This window comes from the organism of the source record quoted next, unplaced genomic scaffold (genome assembly GCF_019419815.1).
Source record: "Pyrus x bretschneideri cultivar Hongxiangsu unplaced genomic scaffold, Pyrus_bretschneideri_v1 Contig19, whole genome shotgun sequence".
Lineage (NCBI taxonomy): Eukaryota > Viridiplantae > Streptophyta > Magnoliopsida > Rosales > Rosaceae > Pyrus > Pyrus x bretschneideri.
Genome location: NW_025999490.1, coordinates 5,241,606 through 5,265,024, shown reverse-complemented (window position 1 = coordinate 5,265,024; position 23,419 = coordinate 5,241,606). Strand labels below are relative to the sequence as shown.

At 38.3% G+C, this 23,419-nt stretch overlaps 3 protein-coding genes across 5 annotated transcripts; all 3 read right to left on the bottom strand.

Annotated features, from left to right (window-relative positions):
• Window positions 1-5,931: 5,931 nt before the first annotated feature.
• LOC103967233 lies at window positions 5,932-9,828 on the bottom strand. 2 transcript variants are annotated; one of them, XM_048582547.1, is made up of 3 exons: window positions 9,061-9,828; window positions 6,717-6,760; window positions 6,251-6,388 (listed from the first exon to the last, which is right to left on the bottom strand). In XM_048582547.1, exons 1-3 carry the CDS (start codon window positions 9,373-9,375, stop codon window positions 6,385-6,387), a joined length of 363 nt encoding a protein of 120 aa, XP_048438504.1. In that variant the 5' UTR covers window positions 9,376-9,828; the 3' UTR covers window positions 6,251-6,384. The 2 variants fall into 2 exon arrangements, with proteins under 2 accessions (XP_009378811.1, XP_048438504.1); XM_009380536.3 differs by lacking the exon at window positions 6,717-6,760 and having other exon boundaries at window positions 5,932-6,388; window positions 9,061-9,779.
• Window positions 9,829-13,981: 4,153 nt separating this feature from the next.
• LOC125476492 (kelch-like protein 8) lies at window positions 13,982-15,563 on the bottom strand. The gene has a single exon (XM_048582689.1). The coding sequence runs from the start codon at window positions 15,371-15,373 to the stop codon at window positions 14,111-14,113; it is 1,263 nt and encodes a 420-aa protein (XP_048438646.1). The 5' UTR covers window positions 15,374-15,563; the 3' UTR covers window positions 13,982-14,110.
• A 4,707-nt stretch (window positions 15,564-20,270) lies between these two features.
• LOC103967621 (protein GID8 homolog) lies at window positions 20,271-23,419 on the bottom strand. Of its 2 annotated transcripts, none has more exons than XM_009381061.3 (7): window positions 23,235-23,419; window positions 22,971-23,080; window positions 22,641-22,800; window positions 22,426-22,529; window positions 21,525-21,656; window positions 21,187-21,343; window positions 20,271-20,616 (listed from the first exon to the last, which is right to left on the bottom strand). In XM_009381061.3, the coding sequence occupies exons 2-7, from the start codon at window positions 23,019-23,021 to the stop codon at window positions 20,495-20,497; spliced, it is 726 nt and encodes a 241-aa protein (XP_009379336.1). In that variant the 5' UTR covers window positions 23,022-23,080; window positions 23,235-23,419; the 3' UTR covers window positions 20,271-20,494. The 2 variants fall into 2 exon arrangements, with proteins under 2 accessions (XP_009379336.1, XP_009379196.1); XM_009380921.3 differs by having other exon boundaries at window positions 22,426-22,532; window positions 23,235-23,413.

Genomic DNA, 23,419 nt, shown 5'->3' with positions numbered 1-23,419 from the left:
CTAAATTTCTATCAAAATCACGAGTATCATATTAAATTATGACAGTAGTATATGAAAATGAATTAGACTAAAAAACCTCATGGATCACAAGAAATATATATATATATATATTTTTTTTTTTTTAGGTCAAAAAAAAATATTTTTATAAACAAGTGCAGACTGCAGAGCAGTGGCAGTAGCTACTACGCTAGATTTCCCTTCGTTCCACTTGTTTTCTTTTGCCATGTAAATTTTTTTTTTTTTTTTTTTTACAGTTTTGTCCTCCTCTCCTCATCTGTGTCTACTGCTGTTACAATTTTACAGAAACAGAGAGAGAAAGGCCCTACAAAAATGTCCTGCATTGCATAATAAATACATTTCTTTGACCCTCCAAAGTTCCCATCCTTTCATTATTTTCCTCAAGAAACCCCCCAGCCTTGAGCTGTCTCTCCACTCCCTCTCTCTCTCTCTCTCTCTCTCTCTCTCTCTCTGTGTCTCTCCTGCTTTATATAGCTACCAAATTAAGACCTCCACCCACCATTGTTGCATGCCATGTGACCCCAATTCCAGCAACAGAAACCCCGCAATGCCTTCTCCAATTTAGCATCTGATCACTATCTCGATTGAAAGTTTGTATTTTTTGAGATGGGTTGCTGTTTGAGTACCACAGACGCCGGAAAGTCCTCCGCTTTCGATCCTCAGAAGCACCGCCATTCGTTGGCGGGAACTGAAGAATCAAGATCTGACGCAGCCCTGGAGAGCAGAGCGCCGCCGCCAATAGACGAAGAGACAGTGAAAGAAGTACTTTCGGAGACACCGAAACCCAAACATTCACCGCAGTCTTCGCCGCCGCCGTTATTCAAACACGAGCCAGTACTAGATCGAGATCAAGGAAAAATAGCAGCTTCCGAGGAAGAAGAGCTACCAGTTTTCGTTTCTTTGAAAACTAAAATCGACCCGGAAAGATTGAGCAGAAAGTACCCATTTGCAACAACAATGACGGCGGAGAGGTCTCGGAGTTGTCGGAGATTTGCAGCCTGAGCGAGAGCATGTCGGGCACCACCGTTACCAGAGACGACGACGAAGAGGTTCATCAGAGGTTCGTCAACAGGTCGCCGGTGAAATTACGGCAAAACCGGGACTCTTCAAGTTCAATGGGTCAAAGGAGAGACCGAGTCGTGGGTAAGTCTCCGTCTCGGATAACCGAATCCTCTCCGGGTCGGAGATATGGGCCAAATGGGGCTGGGTCAGTGAGGTTGGTTCGGAGCAGAGAACCAAGCCCGAGTCAGCAGCCAATGTCCAGGCGTGGGTCGAGACCCGAGTCAAACCGTCGCGAACCAGGTGAGAGTTCGGGTCGTAGGTCAAGGTCACCGGCCACGAGGGTTACAGATGGCGGTGGGGTTAATAGGGCCAATGTGGGTCGGAGCCCGTCCGCCAGGAAATCCGGAAAGTATCCTGGTCGAACCACAATTGGCCCAATTGAGAGTTCGAGTTCGAGTTTTGGTCCGATTCGGAGAGTGGCGGAGGAGCCCAAGAACGGGGGTAACTGGCCCGCAAACGAGTCTCTCGACAACCCACATGTTTCCTTGGAGTGCTTTATTTTCTATGAAGTGCTACAAATGAAGCGATATAATGACGATGTTTCAAGTCAATTACAAAGACGGAACTTACAATAGCGGTATTGATGTTGTCAAGTTAGGAAAGGTTCTATTCGGATCCCTTCTACCATATTCATCTAATTCATCCCATCAATCAATCAAGTCCTTTAAAATTTAATTTAACACTTAAATTATTATAATTTTTAATAAAGCTTTTGTTTTTAGTTGTTGGATTAAATTTTAAGGATTTAGATTGATTAATGAGATGGATTTGATGAAGGGATTCGAGAATGATCCTTTTCCGTCAAGTTACTCACCTAAATCCGGACCTCCATCTCCTATGTTGGTTTAGAACATAGAAGCTAGAAACCCTAGTGTACTTTTCTACTTTCATGGATCTTCGGTATATGTAAATAATTGTAATGTTTGAGGGTAATATGGGAATTTGAGGGTTCGATATTGCTGTACTTCAACAATGGAAGTTCCTGGCTGAGGGCAAAAGGAGATTTGATTACCTAACGACGGTGTCACAGATTTGTATGGATACTTGGACGCGTAATCGATGGCTATTTTTAGGGTTTCAGCTGCTACATCTGCATAGTGGTCAGTGCATTATATTTTTCCTTGTACTAGTTTACGTAAGGTCTCAATTCTGCACCAATAATTCAATACGTATGGTCGTTGGGACTATTGATTGATTTCTTTCACCACAAATACTGCCAATTTTCTACGATTCACCTTCCAAGTAAGATTTTCTCCGCTCTAAGTTCTCGTATTTTTGTCTTTATTCTTATTTCAATAGTTACTAGCAGATGAGCACACATTCATAATATGTGAACAACCGTCCACATCCTTTCATGTTCTCCTCAATAACAACCACTTAAGTTCTTTCAAACTATCCAAAAAAAATCATGATTTCACTTATTGTATGAAAAAATGACGGTGTGATAATTTTTCTTAGTAAGTGCATATTTTTTAGCTTATGTAAATATTTTGATATAAAATTATTATTCTGTCATTCTTATGTAAATATTGTGTATCAAAAGTGAGGGCAAAATAAGGAAAAAAAGGAAAAAAAGTTCAAAAGATTCAAATTACTATTTGCCCTCCTCATGTCAACATTATGTATTCAAAAGTGATGGTAAAATTGGAAGAAAATGGGGCAAAAAGTTAACAAGCCATCTTCTCTTAATAGAATAGATAATTATATCACGTCAATATTTTATATTCACATTGATAAAAAAGAATGTGTGTGAGGAGTGGAGGGAAAGGGAGAAGATTTGAAAGAAAGAGAATCCTACTTCCTCTCGATCACAAGATATTGGAATGTCACCGTTGTATTTCAAGCCAATAATATAATGTATAATGTCACCTGAAAAGGTTAAAAGAACAGTTCGTATGTGTACAAAAAAGTAAGTACTTGGCTCTGTGTCCAGTGAATATGCTTGCAAACAATCAAATTTTGTATGTTTGCAAAAACTTATTTCTTCACAATTTTAAAAAGAAAAGTACTTAGATTCCTTAGACCAACTTCAATGGTGGGCTAAAAGCTAAATTACCTCTCAAAATTTCCTCCCAAACCCACTCCAACCCAAGGGGAAATTTTGGGCTAAATGCTAAATGCTAAACTAATGCCAAATTCCCGCCAAAATTTAGCCTAAAAATCGGAGTGGACTCTACCCAATATTTATCGGAATTTAAATTTTTTTAGATTAAAATGTTCATAAAATTAATTTACGATAGTCTACATATTTATTTTTTTTTAAAAATTTAATTTAACGAAAAAAATAGCCTAAGTTCATTCTTTAATAATCCTAGGCTAAAATTTTAGGTTAAAACGATTGGAGCAGAAAAGCTATTTCTGGGCTTGTTTGGGCCCAAAAATAAATTTTTAGAGCCAACAGGGCTAAAAGCTAAATTTTTCGGGCTAAAAAATTTGGCTTTTAGTCCAACCATTGGAGATAGTCATAGACGTACGAAGTTATTTTTATTTTTATTTTATTTTTATAAAAAATCACTAGTTTATAAGTGTGTATGAACTTTTTTTTTTTTATTACTTTAACGAGTTACTTTTGTGTATGTGTCAGACTATAATTTTTAATAAGCAGAAATGACTTGTTCCATTAAAAAACTAAACAACATATATTTAAATGAGCTAATCTCGAATATGAGTCAAACTGTCATTTTCAAGTTAAAATAATGGTAAAAAAACATGTGAAAATTAATCGGCAACATAAAACATGACGAACCTCTCTTATAAGTGTTATCAAGTTGGAGAAATTTTTATTATATTTGGAATACGACCCGGTATATTAAGTAGCATAATACAAGTGGTTGAATTTTTTTCTTAAAACATCTAACCAATTGTATTATGACAGACACTTAATATATGAGACTGTATTTTCAGCACACTAAAAAATCTCTCGTTAGATTGCAGTGTAATTGTGTTAAAGAGTTTTAGAATAATGGAAAGAAATGGTCAATTAGAGAATGTGGTTTCAATAATTTCAAGGAGCCTTGTAATTTGTGGTTTACTTGCTACTTGACCTTGTTAGGCTTGTTTGTACACAAACAACCAGACAAAGCATGAAAATTTGCATCTCATTCTCATTCTCATTCTTTGCCCACTTCTTTTGGGGACATCAAACCCAGTAATTAATAAAAACAATAATTTGCAGTTTATCATCATTCACAACTTTCAAAATTGTTTTTAATTTTTTTTTTTTTTTGGGAACAAAGCTTGGTTGCTTAAAAACAAGCCGGAGTTCCTGCTCTCACTCAATAATAACTCGACAAGTATCCAAGTTGATAGTTCAAATTTTCATTTTTCATTTTTTTAGACACTTGTCGAGTTGTTATTGGGTGAGAGCAAAAACTCCTCTTTGTTTTTAAGCAGCCAAGCTTTTTTTTTTTTTTTTTTTTTTTTTGCAATAGCGATAAATGCATTGTGTGTTGATTTGCAGTGCCCGTAATAGTTCTCAAATTATAAAATGAAAAATATTATAGACGATTGATCAAAAGTGAGCAATTTGGAAATTGGAACTTACTTGGACTATGAGGGAAGGAAAACTCATTTACTTTTTGTAGCCTTTGGGTTGAAGTAGGAGACAATTTGATCATAGAAAGTAGTCATATTCCTAATTGAATAATGCTTGGCTGTTGAAAGAAGAGTAGCAGATTCTCCTGAAAAACCAATTGAAAATGAACACGTGTGTTGAAGTGACGTTGGTTCAAGTTTTGAACTCTTTAATTGTTTACTTATATTTATTCTTTATTTTCTTTATTCCTTTTATTTTAGTAAAGTAAATAAATAACAAAAAGGGAGCTGTGGATTCTTGCACAATACATTTTCATGTATGTTATGGCTTAAGTAGTTTTGTTGAGACGTCTAGGTCAAAAACCTCCAGCAAAAAAACACTTGTTATTTAGTTTTAGTTATTGAAATTTAGCCACATGTCTATTTATGATCGAATACTTATTCATTTTAGCAAGACTTACTAGTTACTACTCTTCTTTCAGGCAGGCAAACACTATTTTTGGACTTTCTTATAACTTTTTTTTTCTGGTGTCCTTTGTCATGCAACTCAAATTTTTAGCCAATCATATCTGTGAAATTGGATAGTCGGACGTTTGAATTACTCGGGTTGAATTATGGTACTTGGTGGCAAGATTCATGGTGATCTTAGATGGGCCTTCAAGCGAAGAAAAATCCAGAATTTGAAAGTTTTTGGGTCAAAATTGGGCATGAAATGTGTTTAAAAGTATCACTAATGGACTATAACATCTTTTTCGGCCCAACTTGTATCCCCTTCAGAAAAAAATTTCTTCTTTTCCAATCATTCAAATTCTAGCCGCACTCAGTTTCTACTTTTACTACAAGAAGTCTGTAAAAAAAAGTTGAAACTTTATCCCAAACCAATTGACTACGGGGAAGATAGCCTAACTTCTTATAACCATATGCAATGATCATTAACTTTTCAACGTGAGACAACTCTGCACATCCTAATACAGCCGCTCATGTGTGGCGAAGCTCAATCTACAAATTATAAGTTATCAGGTGACTTGGAGCATATGTGGCATTCGGCCTTTGGAGGTGGGCTAACCTACTTTGATATCATGAGTAAAATTAAGATTCCATAACAAAATCAATTGGCAATGATGGAAATTCCTCGCAACTTATAAGCTTCTAAAACGTTCCTGACAACTCTCCAATTCTAGAGTTCAAATCTCATTGACGATAGTTGTACTTTTTGAGTGAATCTGACAAGGGTGACTGGATCTAACGGCTCTAAGTGCCGGATTACGACTCAGGTGAAGTGTAAGGAAAAATTAGTTACCATCGGTATATAACAACTGGATGAATATATCTGCTTTTACTCAATAGTCAATACCAATCATAAAATGCTTACACTTTACAGAGAAACTTATGACTTTAAATCAATCTGATGGGCATTAAAATCCATCTCCAAGGATCCAAAGTCACATTTGGAAAATGGCATATACAGAACCAGGTGCTCTTGCCTGAAGAAAAATTGGGCAATTTGGAGTTGTGGTCTTCAAATTCTTCTGCGTCAATAGAATTTGATACGAAAAAAGCCGGGCATTTCGGGTTTGGTTTTGTACTCGTCAACTTGACTTTGCGCTTATGCTCGAGGCGGAGGTTGAGGTGGGGGGTTCGGCAACGAAATGTGTTGATGTTGAGGTAAAAAAACGTGTTCTGGGAGGCGCGGCACGGGGGCTGGGTGTGCAATGAAGGTGGGGATATCGTCTCCAGGCATCAACACTGAAACTCCACTGGCATACACAGTCATCTGCATAAAATCAACAAAATTACAAACTGATGAGAAAGAACTTCGAAAGTATGAAGAAAGAAGTTGGCTGGCAGAGTCATAATTCGACAATGTATCAAACACAAAACTGGTCATTAGACGAGTTAGTCAATAACTTTGGCCCAATTTTTTGGACAGAACGACTCATTTTATAACCCCGGATCCAAAGTTTTCAGGAAGATCGCATACTCGATTATGCTTATCAAGCCTTTTACAGCAAAACAAATCAGTTCCTACATCAGAGACCAAACTCCTGAGCTTGTCTAAGAGTCTCAAGTGGAAAAGTGTTCATCACTCTATCATATAATACCTCGTGAGCAAGAACGTTGTACGCGTACTGATCCAACGCAACAACTGAAGATTAACAAATTAGGGTTAGTTTTCTACTGCTAATTAATGCTGTTATGTTCTGCACAAGCTTAAGGGGACCAATCTAATTATTTAACTTAATTATGTATAACATCATGGGGATACCGTGAACCAAGATACGGATAACCTGGGATAGTGCTATATTACTCTGGCAGCAAATACTTTACATAAATAAACATACAAAAAAACACCCAGACCTCAAACAACATTTTTGAAACCTAATCACATGACCGTGTTCGATGATGCGTTTTTCCAACTTATAAGATAATGCTGCATTGTCACCCTAACAACTAGCATATCCATTTGACCTTTGCTTTAAAAATTATGAATCGGAGGACTATAAGTTTCCGTGAATCAGACTGACTAAAACGTTACCCTTCCCCCTGGTCAGCAAACTGACCAAACAACAATGCCAACAAACTGAAGACAAGTTCAGAACACAATCGACCTATGTTCTTCTTGAAATCCTACCTATTTCGGTTTCATTGAAATATATATATCCTTGCAAATCAGCTGGCAAAATTAAGAGAACCTTATTTTTAGGGAATCCTATGTTTGAACACTGAAACTGGATCAGACAACTGTGCCTTATGCTACTTCAAAGGACACTTGCTGGTTTCTTCGTTTAGTGATGCTAGTTGGATGCACAATTAAAGCTACACACAATACATACACTCCCGTTTTTCTCGTTCTGCGCTCCGCCTCCAGTCTCTTGGGATCTGTTTGATATTTACTTGAATTTAACTTTTTAAACTAAAAAACAATTTTCAAGTTTTATGCATTAAAAACTTGTTTGGTAGGACTATTTTCAAAACCTGAACTCAAGACTAACTTAAAAATATAGTCTATTATCTAAAAACATTAAAAGTGATTTCTTAGAATTTTTAAACTTAAACTCACTTATTTCTTTTCTCTCCCTCCTCCCCTCTCACTCCAAATCTCTCTCTCCTCTTTTTTTTATTACCTTTTTTGTCTATCCTCCAATTTGCCCCCTTCATTTTTTCGATTCTTTCTCTCACTCATCTTCCTCTCTTCTTTCTCCTTACTTCAATCATTTCTTACTTTCTTTTCTACTCTCTCCTCTTTCTCCCCCTCATGTCACCATTTCTTTTTAGATCTCTTTGTCTAGTTTAAGTCGTAAGATTCAAAATTTTTAAATCGCAAACCAATCAAATTTTTGACTCTTAAAGAAAATTGTTTTCAAGAAATGTTTTAAGAAACGATAAAAAATTTCAAATAGGATACCAAACAGACATTTATTCCCCTTTATTTTTTTTTTCAATCGAAAGGTTAGAAAAACAGTGTCACACGAAAAAAATGAGACTACGAAAATTACTAGCTTGACTCCGCCGCGGGGCTCAATCCGTGCTACATCATGAAAGATTGGGAGTTACGGTCCTGAAGGCGAACGCCACGAACGGTGGTGGGACTAAAAGAACTAGTACGTATTGGACAGCCCCAAGTCGCTTTGCTTGGAACCAAACGCCAACCAACCACTCAACACACATCTACTGCGATGGACCCTTAACCACAGACCACTGTATTAAATGCAGCTGCTCTTGACATGTTTAAAAATATCATCGACAATATGGAAGAAGAATATCAAATCAAATACACTATCAGAAACACCGATTGATGGGAGAGAAACTTATCTACACAACCGGGAATGCCATTGTGACGGTATTTCCATTGCAGGTAAGTTATTATCCAATCTATGTGTGAAAACCGTGGTTAATTTGGTAACAGGATAAAAGTAATTTGATGAGTAAAGGGGAAGATAAAAGTTCGCAAATTAAGGCAGTCGATCAGGACAGTGTACCGTCATCACCTGAGTTATAAAACCAATCTCCGTAAATTATAGTACGTTTTGAGAAGCTCAAGGAAATTTTGCAGGAAAAAAAAAAAAAAACAGAGAAATTATGGATTTCTAAAGAGCTAAAACCCCTCAAACCTGTCACAAATTCTATTAGTAACTAATCCCATCAGTGACAAATGCAGAATTATGAAATATCTTAATTATGTCAGAGAGATAATCATCACGTAAACACAACAACCAAAATAACCACCCAAAACTGTCACAAAAAACAATTAGAGAAAGCAAACAAAAGCACTTTCCCTAAAAATCCAACACCATTTCCAAGTTTGCTTCTTCTGTTAAAAAACAAGTAAAAATCACAACTTTTTCCCAGAAATCACACCAAAATGCAATTCAAAACAAAACCCAGAAATCTTTTTGCAATGCGATAAATTAAACAGAAAAAGAATTTGGTTGGTGGGTTGCTTACTTTTGGTGAAGGGTGGCTGAGTTTTCCATTGATACCCATCTGGGCCTCAAGATCTCCGGGACCACGGCGGCCAGACGGCGACAAGTCAGGCGAGGTGGGTCTGAGGAACCTCTCGAAGATGGCCATGACTAAGAACATGGAGATGAGAATGGCAGTGGCTACGAACCCAAAAGACACCGCATTGACAGAGCTGTTGAAGGCAGGGGAAGGAGGAGGAGGAGGAGGACTGCACGGATGGTCTTCTCTCTGCATGTTTAGTGGAGCTCCTATTGGCGGCCATTGAAAGCTATCTTCTTTCACGACAAGCATTCTCATCTTTCACCTCTCTCCCTCTGTATATAATTTAGCTCTCAGATTTCACAGCATTTTAAGTTAGAGAGAGAAACAGAGGGGGGGAAAGAGAGAGGGAGAGAGAGAGAGAGGGGGGAGTTTGTGGCAGCAGTAAAGGGTTTTACACCATTATCAAAGCTTTGGGGAAGTAATTAAACTGGTAAACAGAAAGAGAGAGAGAGAGATGAAGGGATACCTTTACAGAGAAGTGAAAAAACAAAAGAGAAATAATTAGAATGCAATGAAATTTTGGGTGGTTGCTTCCTTCCTTGCACTCGATTTATAAATAAATAAATTAAAGATTAGAAATAAAATTGAAAAATAAAAAGGACAAATTGTCAATAGGTAGCCACTGAATGAGACTTTTCAGTTTTCTCTAACCAATAATGGGGATAAATAGATGGGGCTTTTAGATTAACTTTTGTACCATGGTTTTAAAGTTTTGTACATTTCACAAATTACTCTCTTTTACCAAAAAGGTTGAGGGAGTTTTTCCTGCTCAACCTCTTTCCTCATCATTTTATGATGCATTTTGCATTATATAGAAGTTTTTTGGGTATGACGTCTCGACGTATAGTGGATATTGTATTAATATTGTTGCAATGTACTAATAATAGGTATGTTCTTATATTTTCAAATGTGATAACACATTATTGATAGCATAGAAACAATCTCAACTTCTATTTTGTAGTCGGACGAAGACATGGTTTGAAACGTGTTTGCTTCTTGTTAGTTTCTTCTTAGTTTCAATATGTTTTGTTAGTGGCAATAATATCAACACATGATCAAACCATAGCATCTGTTTCATAATCGGAATATGAGATGGCTCGGAAATTTGCTGCATTTCATTTTTTGTCTATCAAACCAAAATTTATAGGTCCAGTTTCACAATCATGGCCACAATTTATCTCCTTTTGTTGTATATTTTAGAGGCCTCTTTTCTCCTGGAAAGATTGAAGACATACAACATGCATTAATGGAAAAATCTGAGTTCTTTAGCCACAAGATGCAGAGACAGTTTTAGACCCAAAGGAATATCTTTTCCGTGTTTGTTTATATTCAAGAAAAACAGTGATCAATGGCCTGGGCCATGCCAGCTCCAACACACATTTTCTTTCTCGTTTTATTGTTTTCCCTCTAAATACCACTGGTTTTGTGGAATTTATCAACAATGCCACTCTTCCTAATAAAGGTGCAGAGAGTGTGGTGATGCTCAAAGTTAACTTTCTGAAATAAGTGGCTCAAACAGGGGGCATATATGGCATTTGATGTGGTATAATCCAGAGTGCTATTTGAAGTTGTATGGAACCGATGAAGAGGGCAACAATCAGATAGATTATGGTTGGTTATCGATGAGCTTAGAGCTTTCTTACAGTTATTCGTTGATTATATACTTCAAACTCATATCTCATCAACGATCAGAAACTAAAATCGAAAAAGCTATGGAAATGGTTGTTGCTCTTATTGGCAACTTGATCCACACTTGGGGAAGGGAGGGATCCCTAAACAGTGAGGCAAGAGATCTCAGCTTGATTGAGCTTCAAACCCCATCTCAAACCTTCATTAACCTCCTTCACATGCACTTCGTCGAACTACGTTCCTACTATGCAATATGCATGCCTCCCCACAAAACCCTACAACCCCAAATGGTCCCCACAGCAACTCTTTCGTGGCATATTAAGCATCCATCTCACTCCTCAACACGTGGCATGAGCTGGACAACTCTCTCTCCTCTCTTCCTCTCTCTCTTCAGTTTTATCTCTCGTTTCCCCATGACAACATTGACAAGCGACCGACATATCAGCTTCCCATGTCGGGGTTTTCGGGTCCCCAACGAACATGTGGAACATCTAAAAGTCCTCGAGGATTGTTCCCCCACGTCAACGACTCAGATTCAACTTCCGGCGATATAAAATCTGGGCCGTTGATGTATCTGAGATGGTCAAAGTCGCACGGGTAAAAAACTCATCAGCTTCAGAGATTCAGATGTTGCTACAGATTAAAGCCTATCCAGTAGAGGGACTGAGGGAGTCACTGAGGTAAGAAAGCGCGGTACATTCTCTCACGCGTGCAAGCCAAAGGGGTTAGTGTGCGTACCAGCTTGCCCGTGCGGTGGCGTGTCAAAGTGTAGAAATTTGTAAAAGCTCTTCTGAATCTTTGACGGGGACTAGGAAAGATACTCGGAGTGCATAGGAGGGTCGTATGTGGGGTCCATCGTTTTGGAGGGCAGGGTCCTCAGGGTCTGAAGGCAGGGACCACAGGGCCAGGTGTCCTCGTGCATTAGGGTTTACAGGCCGAATTTGGATGCATATGAGCTGCTGCAATGGGACAGTTTCTCAAGTTAATAGCGACTTGTGATGCATATCAAGTTGGTTATGAGAATGATCTACTTACACGAGGCATGCTAATTGTAGCGGCATTTTAAATCAATTACATCGTGATATATTTTGGTGTGTCTGTACTTTTTTTAACATCATAACGGATTATTAATTTAAAATATTTTCACGTTAACATATCCGGTGCAAGTATATTTTACTGCTGTAGGAGTCTGGCCATCAAGGTTGGGGACCATTTGGAGGCAGCAAAGGACCAAAGGAGAGTGAGTGCGGCTCAGGGTGTCTCTGTATGTGGGTGGCTCGTGCAAAGATTTGGGTTTCATGGCTTCACGTGAATGATTAATCTTTTGCTTTCGCTTTCACCGGCTGTGTTTTTGTTTTCCACCTTTCTCTTCTTTTGAGGGTGCCTAAAGCAGGGCACTCCCTTGACCACTTGAAAGCTCAGAATTTTGGGCTGAAAAGGCCTACAGCCCTAACCCGTGAAAAATAATGAGTTTGTCTGACCCAGTCCATTTTTCACCTGTAGGGGAAAAGCGCGCACACACACACAAAAATTAAAATGGATGGTTAGGTGGGTCCCTTTTGAGAACTGTGTATGGCCCACCAGATTGATACAACTAAATTGGGTTCGTTCATATGGGCTTCATGCCAATCATTGCCTAGGAAAATTATTTTTTATCAATGGGTTTGGGGCATGTGGGACATTTGATAGGGCCCAATAAGGGGAGCAACATAATTTCATTTGATGAAGACCTCTCTTCTAAGAATTCCCGTCTATGTACTAACTGGTTAGCCACCGCCCTGATTGATCTCTATGTATTTGAAAAATTAAGAAATGGCGTATAGACATGCTTAGGCATCTGCCTAACTCATCTAGGCATCCGTCTAACACACAGACCCGCCTAAGCACCTGCCTACGTTACGACTCTCACCTATACAAAAATATAGATAATTTTCATTTTGCATTTTATTTTTTCAATAAAATGTAAGAAACTTGTTGAATACTTGAATAAACACTTATTATATGCTTGTCTCCGTGTTCACAATATGTTTTAATACTTTATAATTTATATATCATTTTATTTTGTAATATATGTATCTCAATACAATTATGTATTTTTTAAAGTATAAATAAGTACTTATTTATACAATATATAACAAATTTACTTAAATCTGCCTAGTCCGCATAGGTCTCCACCTAGCCGTCTAGGCCCTCGACCCTTGCCTGTCACCCGACTAATGCTTAGTGTCTTTTAAAACCTTGATGTAGACTTTAATGATAACGCGGTACTCGAATCATATGTGAGTTAGATCAGTTTATATGTCAAATGTATTTATCATATTATATCACAGTAAAGTATCATTCTTTATAGACTATAGTTTAGAATGCCGGATTGTCTTCGAAACTGGTATTTGGATATTGAGGTTTGAGGATGATAATTATATTTTATGAAGAAAGTGGAAGAAATAAAGTTACCTCTTTGTAGATGAAGAGAATAGCTATGGAGACTAATGATTTACTTCTACGTAAAAGTGATCAACCTATATATGTAATGATTCAGGTCACGTTCATTTCTTTTTTCATTTTGGACAAGCGAGAAATGTTAAAGAGACTTTCTCAAAAGTAAGAACTCTTCATTATCTTTTAGGTATAATTTTTTTACCAATATTATAAAATGTTATGCTAAAAAATAATGTAGCGGAAAGTCTATAAAGAATCTCGCTTTAAGAAAGTCTTCTTAACATTTCTCTTAGACATGCACCATCCGATTAGAAACAAGAATTCCCCATACCCTATAACTTATAGGTAGGTTGGTTTTGTTCATTTGTTTTGTCACAACAGCCTTATAATATTTCTCCTTTTTGGCGGCAAACACAATGGTCCTTCCTAGTTCCTAGTAGAAGACATTTCGAGCGAGCATTTCGAAGCTTGTGGATAACAAACCAAATTCCCATGGGATGCCATATTTTGTAAACAATATAGCGTTATTGTTAATAATTAAATTATTATTTAAATGTTAATTAACGTATTTATTTTTTATTGGTAACATATTGCAAGATTTAACCAAATTATATGACTAGAATTATAGGAAACATTTGTATAATTCGTAAACCAGTAATAACTAGTATAGGAAACAGATTTTACAAAGATTTTTCTTCTTCTTATTTTGTCACAAGGTATGCAAAATCATCAGGAGTGCTCTATAAAGTCCACAGCTATGGAGAAAACTTATAGATCAGTCAGCAAAACCTTATACAATAATATTAATAATATAATTTGATCATAATAATAGCATTACTTACTAATAAATTAACTAAGTAATTAAGCAGGTACCAAATATGTTCTTTTTCTTCTTTCTTTCTCTGCAAGTAAAGGGCAACCTTCATGAGAGTTGAACAACACAGCAATGCCCACAGAGCTCTTTCTCTCCGTCTTCCTCCATCGGCTCCATGCTCGTCCATGCGTCGTTGGTTGCAGAAGTATCGAATTTATGAACGATCGACATTGTTCTTGATAATTCCCTCTCCATCCCATACCCTGCCAAGAAGTATAAATCCACTCCAATGGGTGCCATCGTTAGGTAACGCCTTTGGCTCAGTGCCCAGTTTTGATCGTGAGGGCCCAATGCAGTGGGGCATTGCCGGTGGGACCCTTCAACCTCATTCCATATGTTGAGCATGCCGTCGTAGGATTCTATGTGGCCTTTCCATTGCTTGTAGCAATCGCCCGAGCTGAAAAGCCGTCCATCGACGGCCACGATTTGATTAGGTGGTACGTCCAGCTGCCACATCCCCACGACGAGGTCCCACTTCCCTACTCGCGGGTCGTACACCTCGGCGGAGCTGCGCACCATGATGGCCGGCACGTCCGAGTCAACCCTCTCCGCGAAACCCCCAACCACGTAGATCTTGCCCACCCACGTCACCCCAACGCACTTGTACCGCAACGTGCTCATGTCCGGCAGCGGAGTCCACCCGTCGAGGTCCGGATCGTACACCTCGGCGAACGGGATGCCCCTCGCGGACGCTAGCGTGGTCTTTCCACCCGCCACGTAGATCTTGTTATCGGAGACCGTGCACGCGAAGTCGCACCGGGGGATGCCAAGTGGCGCGCACGTGGACCACTGGTTTGACCCGACATTGTAGCGCAAGACCGAGGCGGAGACTTCAATGTCCATGTCGACAAGCTCGCTGGACTCGTCCGACGTGTGAGCTCTCCTCTTGTTACAAACCCTACCGCCAATTATGTATACCGAGTCGCGCAAAGACACCATAGCAAAACCCTTGAGAACGTGATTCTCAGTGAGGCCTGGGATGGAGCTGGCGTGCGTCCACGTGTTGGTCGACGGATCATACCATTCTATCCAATTAGAAATGTTTAGGTTTGGAGCGGGCTCTCTGTAGCAAAACGTGGCACAAACCCTAAAATTGGATAGAGAATTAGGGTTTGGTGAAGAGGGTGGTGGAGTTGAAGGTCTTGGGGAAGATGGGAGAGAACCCATTGGAGTTGCTTGGGAGAAGAATATTCGGGTTTGTAAGTTTGTGTTAGTTTTGAGTTTTGGCAATGGGAAATGTAATATAAGAGATGAATGGAAAATATAGGTTGGGATTGCGGAGAATACCACAAATGTGTGGCTTGAGGACATCGTCTAGAAACTAGGTTTGGTGTGAATAACTAGGGTTTCTTGTATTGAGTCGAATAGGTGTTAAGGTCATATTGTTTTGGCGGGTTATTGTCTCTTGCATTGTCGACTTTGTAAAATAATCAAGTTTTCCGGAGATTTCAAAGAGAAAGTAAGAGGAAATCGGATATCAAAGATTAAAGAAAAATGTGTGGGATTTGAGTCACTCTTGTATCTGATGGTTTTGGGTCTCGTTTTGAATGCGATCAATTGAGTTATATGACAGGGGACAGGGACAATATTTAGCATATCTAATTAACCAATTATCATCTACTTTCTTTGGTTATGACAGGGGACAGGGACAATTTAGAGACGTTCGGAGTTAATTAGAGGGTCAAAACAATGACGATGCGGACAATTTCTTTATTATTACGTAACTTCTATACATTTGTATGGTATAGAAAACTCACACCTATGCTGGAAATTTTGAGGAGAAGAGTAAATGGTGAAGTGGTGATTAGTAATTTTTTTACTTGGTTAGCTTTTCTTCTTCTTTTTCTACAGTTTCTACTATTTGGGAAACCTTACTACTTCATGTTCAACTATATACTCATTGAGGGAGCTCAAAATATCTACAGGAAAAAAATTGACAAATTAGCTCGTACAAAACAACAAAGGGGAAAAGATTAAATTGACTTGTACCAAAGACATGTTTGCATTCCATGGATAATATCTTAACAGAGCTTAATTCTTCAAACAGAAGAGGAATTTAATTATTTATTTGTCGATTTTTTTCAATAAAATTTCTCTCGTTCCGTCGCGGTTTTTTTATTTTTAAATTATATATTTGTTGGGGTTTTGGAGATGGAAAGTGATATGAATTTAACTAAATTCCCCACTCACTAACTTAGTTGATGCTGGACTTAACCATAATCCACGTTAAGTTTTTTCAATATCAGTCCAAATATTGCTCTAATTTTTGAGAAATTTCTTGTTTCTGATAATGGAACTAGCCAGACAGTTCAATGCAACAAAAGAATGTGACCCTTGTAGTGATGATTTATCTACGGGAGGCCAAGTGGTACTTAAATAGAGATGGGTATTTATTTGTAACTTGTAAGTGAGTTGAACAATCCGCTTGAACTGACTGTCGTACATATAAAACTTATAATGTACAAATAAAAATTAAATTTTAATTCAAATTTGAATACTGTTCTGACTAATTAACCTAGTTTACAACTGAACTAAACTACCATAATTGAACAAAGCTCAGATTTGCAAACTAAGTTTAGAAGTGCAGGCGTGGCACTGAGTGGTTGGCCAATCACCAGTTATGCTATGCTGAAATGTTTGGCATGCTAAAGGTTGCTCCAAGTCATTTTTGTCTCCCGTGATCTAAAACACATGGGCTGACCTTTAATCACTAACAGTATCATATAATACAAAAGAAAATCCAACCTATTAGAAAACGGAAGCACAAGCACTGTTTGGACAGAAAGATTGGGAGAAGAGCTTATAGGGCATTAAGCAGCATCCGAAAAAGCACTTAAAAGAAAACGCACTTAAAAAGGCCTCAGTAGGGCAAATCCACATGAGATCCTACAATATGATATTTTTGATACATTGAACATTATCTGGATTATATCTCACCCTTTGCTTTCTCAACAAGCCAACACAGAATCATCTCTTGGATTTGGGTTTGCTTATCAAGAAACTAATTTTCCAATTTAATATGTAAAAGTGCTTAATACCATATTTGTTTTTGCTCCTGGGATCTCATGACTTTATCTCTGCTTTTTATCATGCAGATTTTGAGATAGTAGAAAGTAGTCTTGACATTTTGGGGAAACAAACAGCAACCAAGGCATGTGACCAACTAAATCATTTATGCTGGAGGGTGCAATTTTGTCTAAGAGAATTATCAGTTTTCTATACAAGACGTTTGTCCTTTATTAAAATGTTCGGTTTTTATTAAAGGATGAATTGTCAATATGGTATATAAAGCAAAGGAAATAGAAGGCCAGTATTGAGGAGGGAAGCTAGAAAAGCACATGATCAGATCACCAAGAAATGCACAAAGCAAAACCTCACACTAGAAATAAGTACATGTTAAACAATTTTTTAGCTGACAGATTTGGATGTGAGCTTTGGCATGGATAATTCGGGCTGGCAAACAGCGTTTTCAACCCCCATATACCTAACCCTAAATTGCAAGATGCAACCTTGATCAAGACAAAGTCTCCACTGTCTCGAGGTCCACCACGAAAACTTAACCCTAACCAAGGACCATTGAACGATGGCATCAAAGGGGAACCCGCTAGAAGAAAATGCCATTTGGCAAAACTTGACTCAAAAAATTTCACTTAGCGATAGAAACTTAACTACATTCGAAATGCTACTGTGACAATATCTCCGTTACCTATACATGTTATAACTTTAAGTTGAGATTCTTCTTTTATTCAAATACATCTCACTTCATGTTAGTTCCTCCACTCGAGATGCATGGGTGGGCGTCCGTCCTTCATTCCCATCCTTTATGTTTTGTAAAACGAGACTTCCTCTCTTATTCTCTAATACACAAAACTACTATCAAATACTTAATGTATATTGTCACACAACAGTGTGTAATTGACTTATAATACGGAAACAATGACACCCTTCTTACACAACCGTGTATGATTGACTATAACACCGCAACAATGACACCGGGTTGTAGGAAAGTTATTCTCCCAAATCTAAGAAAAACCAAAACCCTGAACAGAGAAAGCTACGTAAGAAGAATAGCAGAGAAGTGCCAACAGCTGCCAAGGTCTAAGACAAGGTTCGCTCTGTGTGATGGAATGACAGATCATCCGAAATAGGACCTAGTTGGGCGGTGCGCGGTAATTAATAGGCACAGTCACAGACTGAGGAAAGTGCCACGATCAACTGTGGAGAGAGACAAAATGGAATTTAATGAGCATATGGAAGAAAGCAACATGGCTTTGAAGACGAAGACAAAAAAGGACTTCCCGCATTTGCCTTGTATTGGAGACATACCAGTTTTGAGGAAAAGGAAAACTCTGATTTGACTCTTCAATGTAGAGCTTCATTGCCCTTTTTTTCACTTTGGAATTTGGATTTCCCCAATTTTTCATTGTCCGTTATTTTATGATTTTGTGAATCGATATTTAAAAAGAAAGTACATGGGTAAGAGTCCTATATCCAGATTCTCTTTGCAATGGACATGTGATTTGAACTACGATGCATGGACGCAGACACAATAAAGATAAGAATACGATACGATATAATACGGAGATACATCAAAATAACAAGAAGAATTAATGTATGATCACAACGGAGTATACGGAAATACAACACTAACATGAGATACGAGAGGATATTACTGTGTCCATGCATCTTAGGATTTGAACTGTGAGGTTTTTCTTCCTTCTCAAATAAGGGAAGATTAGAATTTTAAGTCCCTTTGTTATCCATAGAAATGTAACAAATGTTTGAATGAGTTTTCAGAAACCTGTAGTTGATTTTTAGTAGGGTTTTCAAGACATTCTTTTTAAAAACATGGGGAAGGAACTGTATTTTTACGCTTGCATAATGATTTTTTTGAAGTGCTAATAATATAATTGTTGTTTTTAACCGAACAAGCCAGCTTTCAATCGAACAACGACACTCTTGATATGCCATCGTGGTATGCTTGTTCAATAATGTGTTGTTGTGTTAGAACGTGAAAATACATGATATCACGTTATTCGTTTGAAACGGTAGCATAGAGTGTAAGTCCTTCTCGTGGTTAGGGCTTCCACAAATTGCTGGGGGCTAGAGGGTTTAAGGTCACGTAAAAATTCCTAATAAAGGAGATAGTCATACGGCTTCAAATAGGGGAAAAAAGTAGAGACCGTGCAAAAACCGTGAAATAATTGATTCGTTATGTGCTACAGCCATATTCTGATAGTGATACGACATTCGGCTCACTGCCCACTGCCCACTGTACCTCCTCCCTTCCTCCCTCCCCTCCCTCTCTCTCTCTCTCTCTCTCTCTCTCGTTTCTCTCTAGCTTAGATGGTGGAATTTGAGCATCCCAATCTAACGTAAATTTCAAGAAAAAAGTATATCAGTCTGTAGGAGGACAGCAGCTTGCAGCTCAAGCGGCACAGCTTACTTTGAAAGACCAAAAAGATTGCATTCACCATCTAACCCTTTCTCCAAAAGCTTGCTTCTCCCCTCCTTTTTATGCCTTTCCAGTTTCCACAAACACATTTTTCTTCAAGAAAATTGCACCCCATCTCTCAAATTCTTCAAAGAAAGTGAAAAAAGCAGTTTGATCCGCTGTTCTTATTGTTCTATGAATATGGGTTTGGTGGGAAGATTGGTGTGGGTGAACGCGTACAGCAGGAAGCAGTGCAGGCGCTTGTTCTGGAGAGTGAGAGCTGCCTTGAGGAAGGCTATCAAGAATTCTGGGAAGCAGCAGCTGAGGACGTTCCAGTATGATCCTTCGAGCTACGCCCTGAATTTCGACGATGGAAGCTGGAAATCAGGGGAGGGAGCAAATGCTGCTTTCAAACATGCAAGAGCTCAGCGTTGTTCGGTTTCAGATTTGGATATCGGCAGTTCTGGGTGGGTTTATGTTCTTTGGGTGATTTCTGAGTGATGGTTTTGGAAGGATAGGGCAGAAGAAAGTAAATTGTTCTTTTTTATAACTTTTTTCGTTGTGTTTATGTTGTGTTCAAAAGCTCCATGTTGTTAAAAAGTACGGTTGTTGTCAAATGATGAATGAATTCAGATTAGGCCAATTGGTCGGAGTAGTGTGTTCTGACGGAAAATACCCACTAATTCTTTATATTTCTCGCTGCACATCTATTTCTTCCTTGTTTATGCTACATCTTAAACAGCCAAAGAATTGGTCCACAATCTCTCAACAACATAAATAAAGAGATGTTATAGACAAGCATTTGTACAATTGTTGAGAATGCCACATAATCGAAAATCAAGAAGAAATGATCACAGAACGCAATGAAACAGCATCCAAGCGGAATGTAGATAGGGTCATTTTTCGCAATAAAGGTACATACATCATTTGTCATCCCATGAGAAAGCCTGGACGGAACCTAATCCTCCATCTCTCCACGCAGGGAGGTCGGAGGTCACCTACACAGTGGGGTCTTCTAGCATGGCAATGGAAAGATTGTTTATCCGAGGATAAGCAGCTTTTTCATCAAGCTGGTTCTGAGCCCATAACAGCATCTTCAATAAGCTTGGAAGCTTTGGATCTGTGACAGGACGACGAAATATACGATAGTGATTAGCCCCTACGGAGATTTGTATTGGATTAGCATAGAATCAATCAAATATATTTGAAGAGATCGAATCAACGTCTCTTCTCAAAGATGCTCATGGGATAATTCCTCTAGATATACATTCAGATGAATATAAACCGATGAACAAATCTGATAGGAATGTTTTTGAAGTGGCTTTCCCAAATTATTTTTGAAATAGCGAATGATCCACAATTTTCCAACCATACAAATACCAGGATCAATGTACTCCACAATAAATTTTTTGTTGATACAGCTTAGGCTTGCTTTTTCTTTTGTGGTTTATCTACTTAACTTTTCTACTCGAAGAAAATGGGTATGGCGATAAAAAATATTCTATGAACCAACCTAGTGAAAAATTATTTTCTTATGGTAAATAATGAAACATGCACAATGATGAGGTGGTGTAAAGTCCAAACATCTTCCCCCCCATCCAACTTCGAGTCATGTTTCTTTCGTAACTGAAAACCGAAACATAAGTAATGGCAGATCTAGAACAAATAAAACTTTAGCAGGCACGCTAACCTTTTTCATGACTCTGGCTGGTAAGGATGGCTGCATTCACCTCACTTGCTGTCTTTAGGCGCTGTGATATGTCCAGAAGCTCTCCAAAGGGACAGTTGTTCACATCTTCAAAAGCTAGCAGTGCAACAGTCCTCTCCAACTCTTCTAAAAAGCTTTGCTGCACATAACAGTATTGATAAGTACTAATAAATCGGAATTTCATAGGACTAGATACTATAAACAACACAGCGAACACAATTCAGTTGGATGGAGGTAAGGAGGATGCCAGAAGATGATAAATATTCAAATTATATACATGATAGTCAACCAAGGAAAAGTTACAACATGCCGAATCTTACATTTTCTTCTCCCCTTGGTGCTAGCTCTTCCTGAGCAAACTCAAGAGCCTCTTCTACTTTTCCATTCCGAATTAGTTCTATCAACCTTTGTTGTTGGAGATGGAAAAATAATTGGGGATTTGTATCCAGAATCTGCAGACAGAATTTTCACAGATCTTTCAAATAATTTTGATAAAGATTCTTCACAAAATAATAACAGGCAGCTCTTGAAAAATAAAAATAAAAATCAAAGGATAAAACTATAAATAATTATTTTGACCCTTTATTAATATTAAACACTTCTGCAATTTAGAATTGCCTTCTCTAAAGTACATTTCAGAACTCCCTTCTCTAAAGTACATCAGAGAACCTCGAGTCCTGGTAACTACGTCGCTTGCATCAGAGGCAGAATGACTCTGCAAGTGACTTGCAGCCTTAACCATGTTAACTGAAATGATACCTCTTAATGTTATGGAAATCACGATGGACAGAGCGACCACAATGCAGGTGAGTCACCATATTTATAGTCTTCGCATACACTACTCAAATTCTAAAGCAGTCACTGGTCTAGGTTTTTGGAGGCAAGCACAACTCGCAAATTTGGTTAAGAGATGCCAGAGTGATGTAGTACAGAAGATTTCTATGATTAGCAATTTAAAATAACATATGAACCTCAATTCCAAAGGGAATTCATATGGCTGTTAACCTTATGTGTAATTTGTACCACACACACGAGTTACAATTATTCACATTGCACTACCAAACTTAATATGTAAGGCCAGACCTTGACATTAGCAAGACCAAATAAAAGAAAGCACAAAGATTCTATCAAATGAAAGAAAAGGCAAACGATTTTCATCAATGGTATCAAAAGTATAGACTCCATGAACGCAACACGAAAGTTTGAGAAATGGCATCCCACCTCAGGGTTTAAGTCATTCACTTTCTCGATTGCATCCTCCACATTACCGCATTGTACTGCCTTCTTGACAGCCATACGGTCCATGATGGTTGTAAGATCAATATCTGCTATCTACCCATAAGGAGAAACACAACAGCATATAGCACAAAACGAATCACACCACCAAGGCATAAATTATAAAAAAATAGGCCATTAAACTATGAAAAAAAGGATACGTTCGGTTCCAGATTCCTTCCGGAATTTCTCAGCAGCATCCACATAACCCTCAGTGACAAGAAAGTTCATCACCAATTTATTCATGTCCTCTTTCCTAATTTTTACGTCCTTGAGCTTCTTCTCCCACTCCTCCCTCGTTATGACTTTCTTCGACCCGGCCTATGCATAAAATACAAATTATATACACATTTAACATGCCAACGGGAATACTTATTGACCTAATTACTACACATTCAACCTCAAATCAACCTCGTAATCGCGTTCTGAAACCTTGAAATTAAGCAGCAAAAACAACGAAATTAGAACCGATAACAAGATTTCAAATTTACCATTGCTTCGATCTCTGCAAGCTGATGAACAATAATCCAGAGCAGGGACATCAGTGCACGGCCTCAAAGCCCATTGTTCAACCCCAGCAACCACTTTCTTCCAAATCGCCCTGCAAAATTACGCACAACGACACAAATCGCAATAAGAACCCTAGACTCGCCAAAAACCCTGTTACTGAAACTGATTGATAATTTTCCCGAGAAAATTTTAATCCAAGACAAGTGTTTGTATGCCGAGAAAATTATACTGAAGTACAAAGGTACCTTTGAAGCGTGGTGGGTAGCTGGGTTTGCGATGATTGCGTCTGTATATGTATATCGGTTCGGATTTTGGGTGTGCGTGTGAGTGAGTGATTGGGATTCCGGCGATCCCTTTCTTCTCGCTGCTCTCCGAACTCTCTCTCCGGGTTTGGTCTCGGGTTCCCTTAATTTGGGTTCACGGAACCGTT

Coding starts and splice junctions, on each gene's coding strand:
- LOC103967233 (XM_009380536.3), bottom strand. CDS start 9,375: ATGAGAATGCTTGTCGTGAAAGAAGATAGCTTTCAATGGCCGCCAATA. Junction 6,389..9,060: donor TCAGCCACCCTTCACCAAAA/GTAAGCAACCCA, acceptor GATTTTATGCAG/ATGACTGTGTATGCCAGTGG.
- LOC103967621 (XM_009380921.3), bottom strand. CDS start 23,021: ATGTCCCTGCTCTGGATTATTGTTCATCAGCTTGCAGAGATCGAAGCA. Junction 21,657..22,425: donor TGAATGACTTAAACCCTGAG/GTGGGATGCCAT, acceptor TTCTGTCTGCAG/ATTCTGGATACAAATCCCCA. Junction 21,344..21,524: donor CACCAAGGGGAGAAGAAAAT/GTAAGATTCGGC, acceptor TGTTATGTGCAG/CAAAGCTTTTTAGAAGAGTT.
- LOC125476492 (XM_048582689.1), bottom strand. CDS start 15,373: ATGTCCTCAAGCCACACATTTGTGGTATTCTCCGCAATCCCAACCTAT.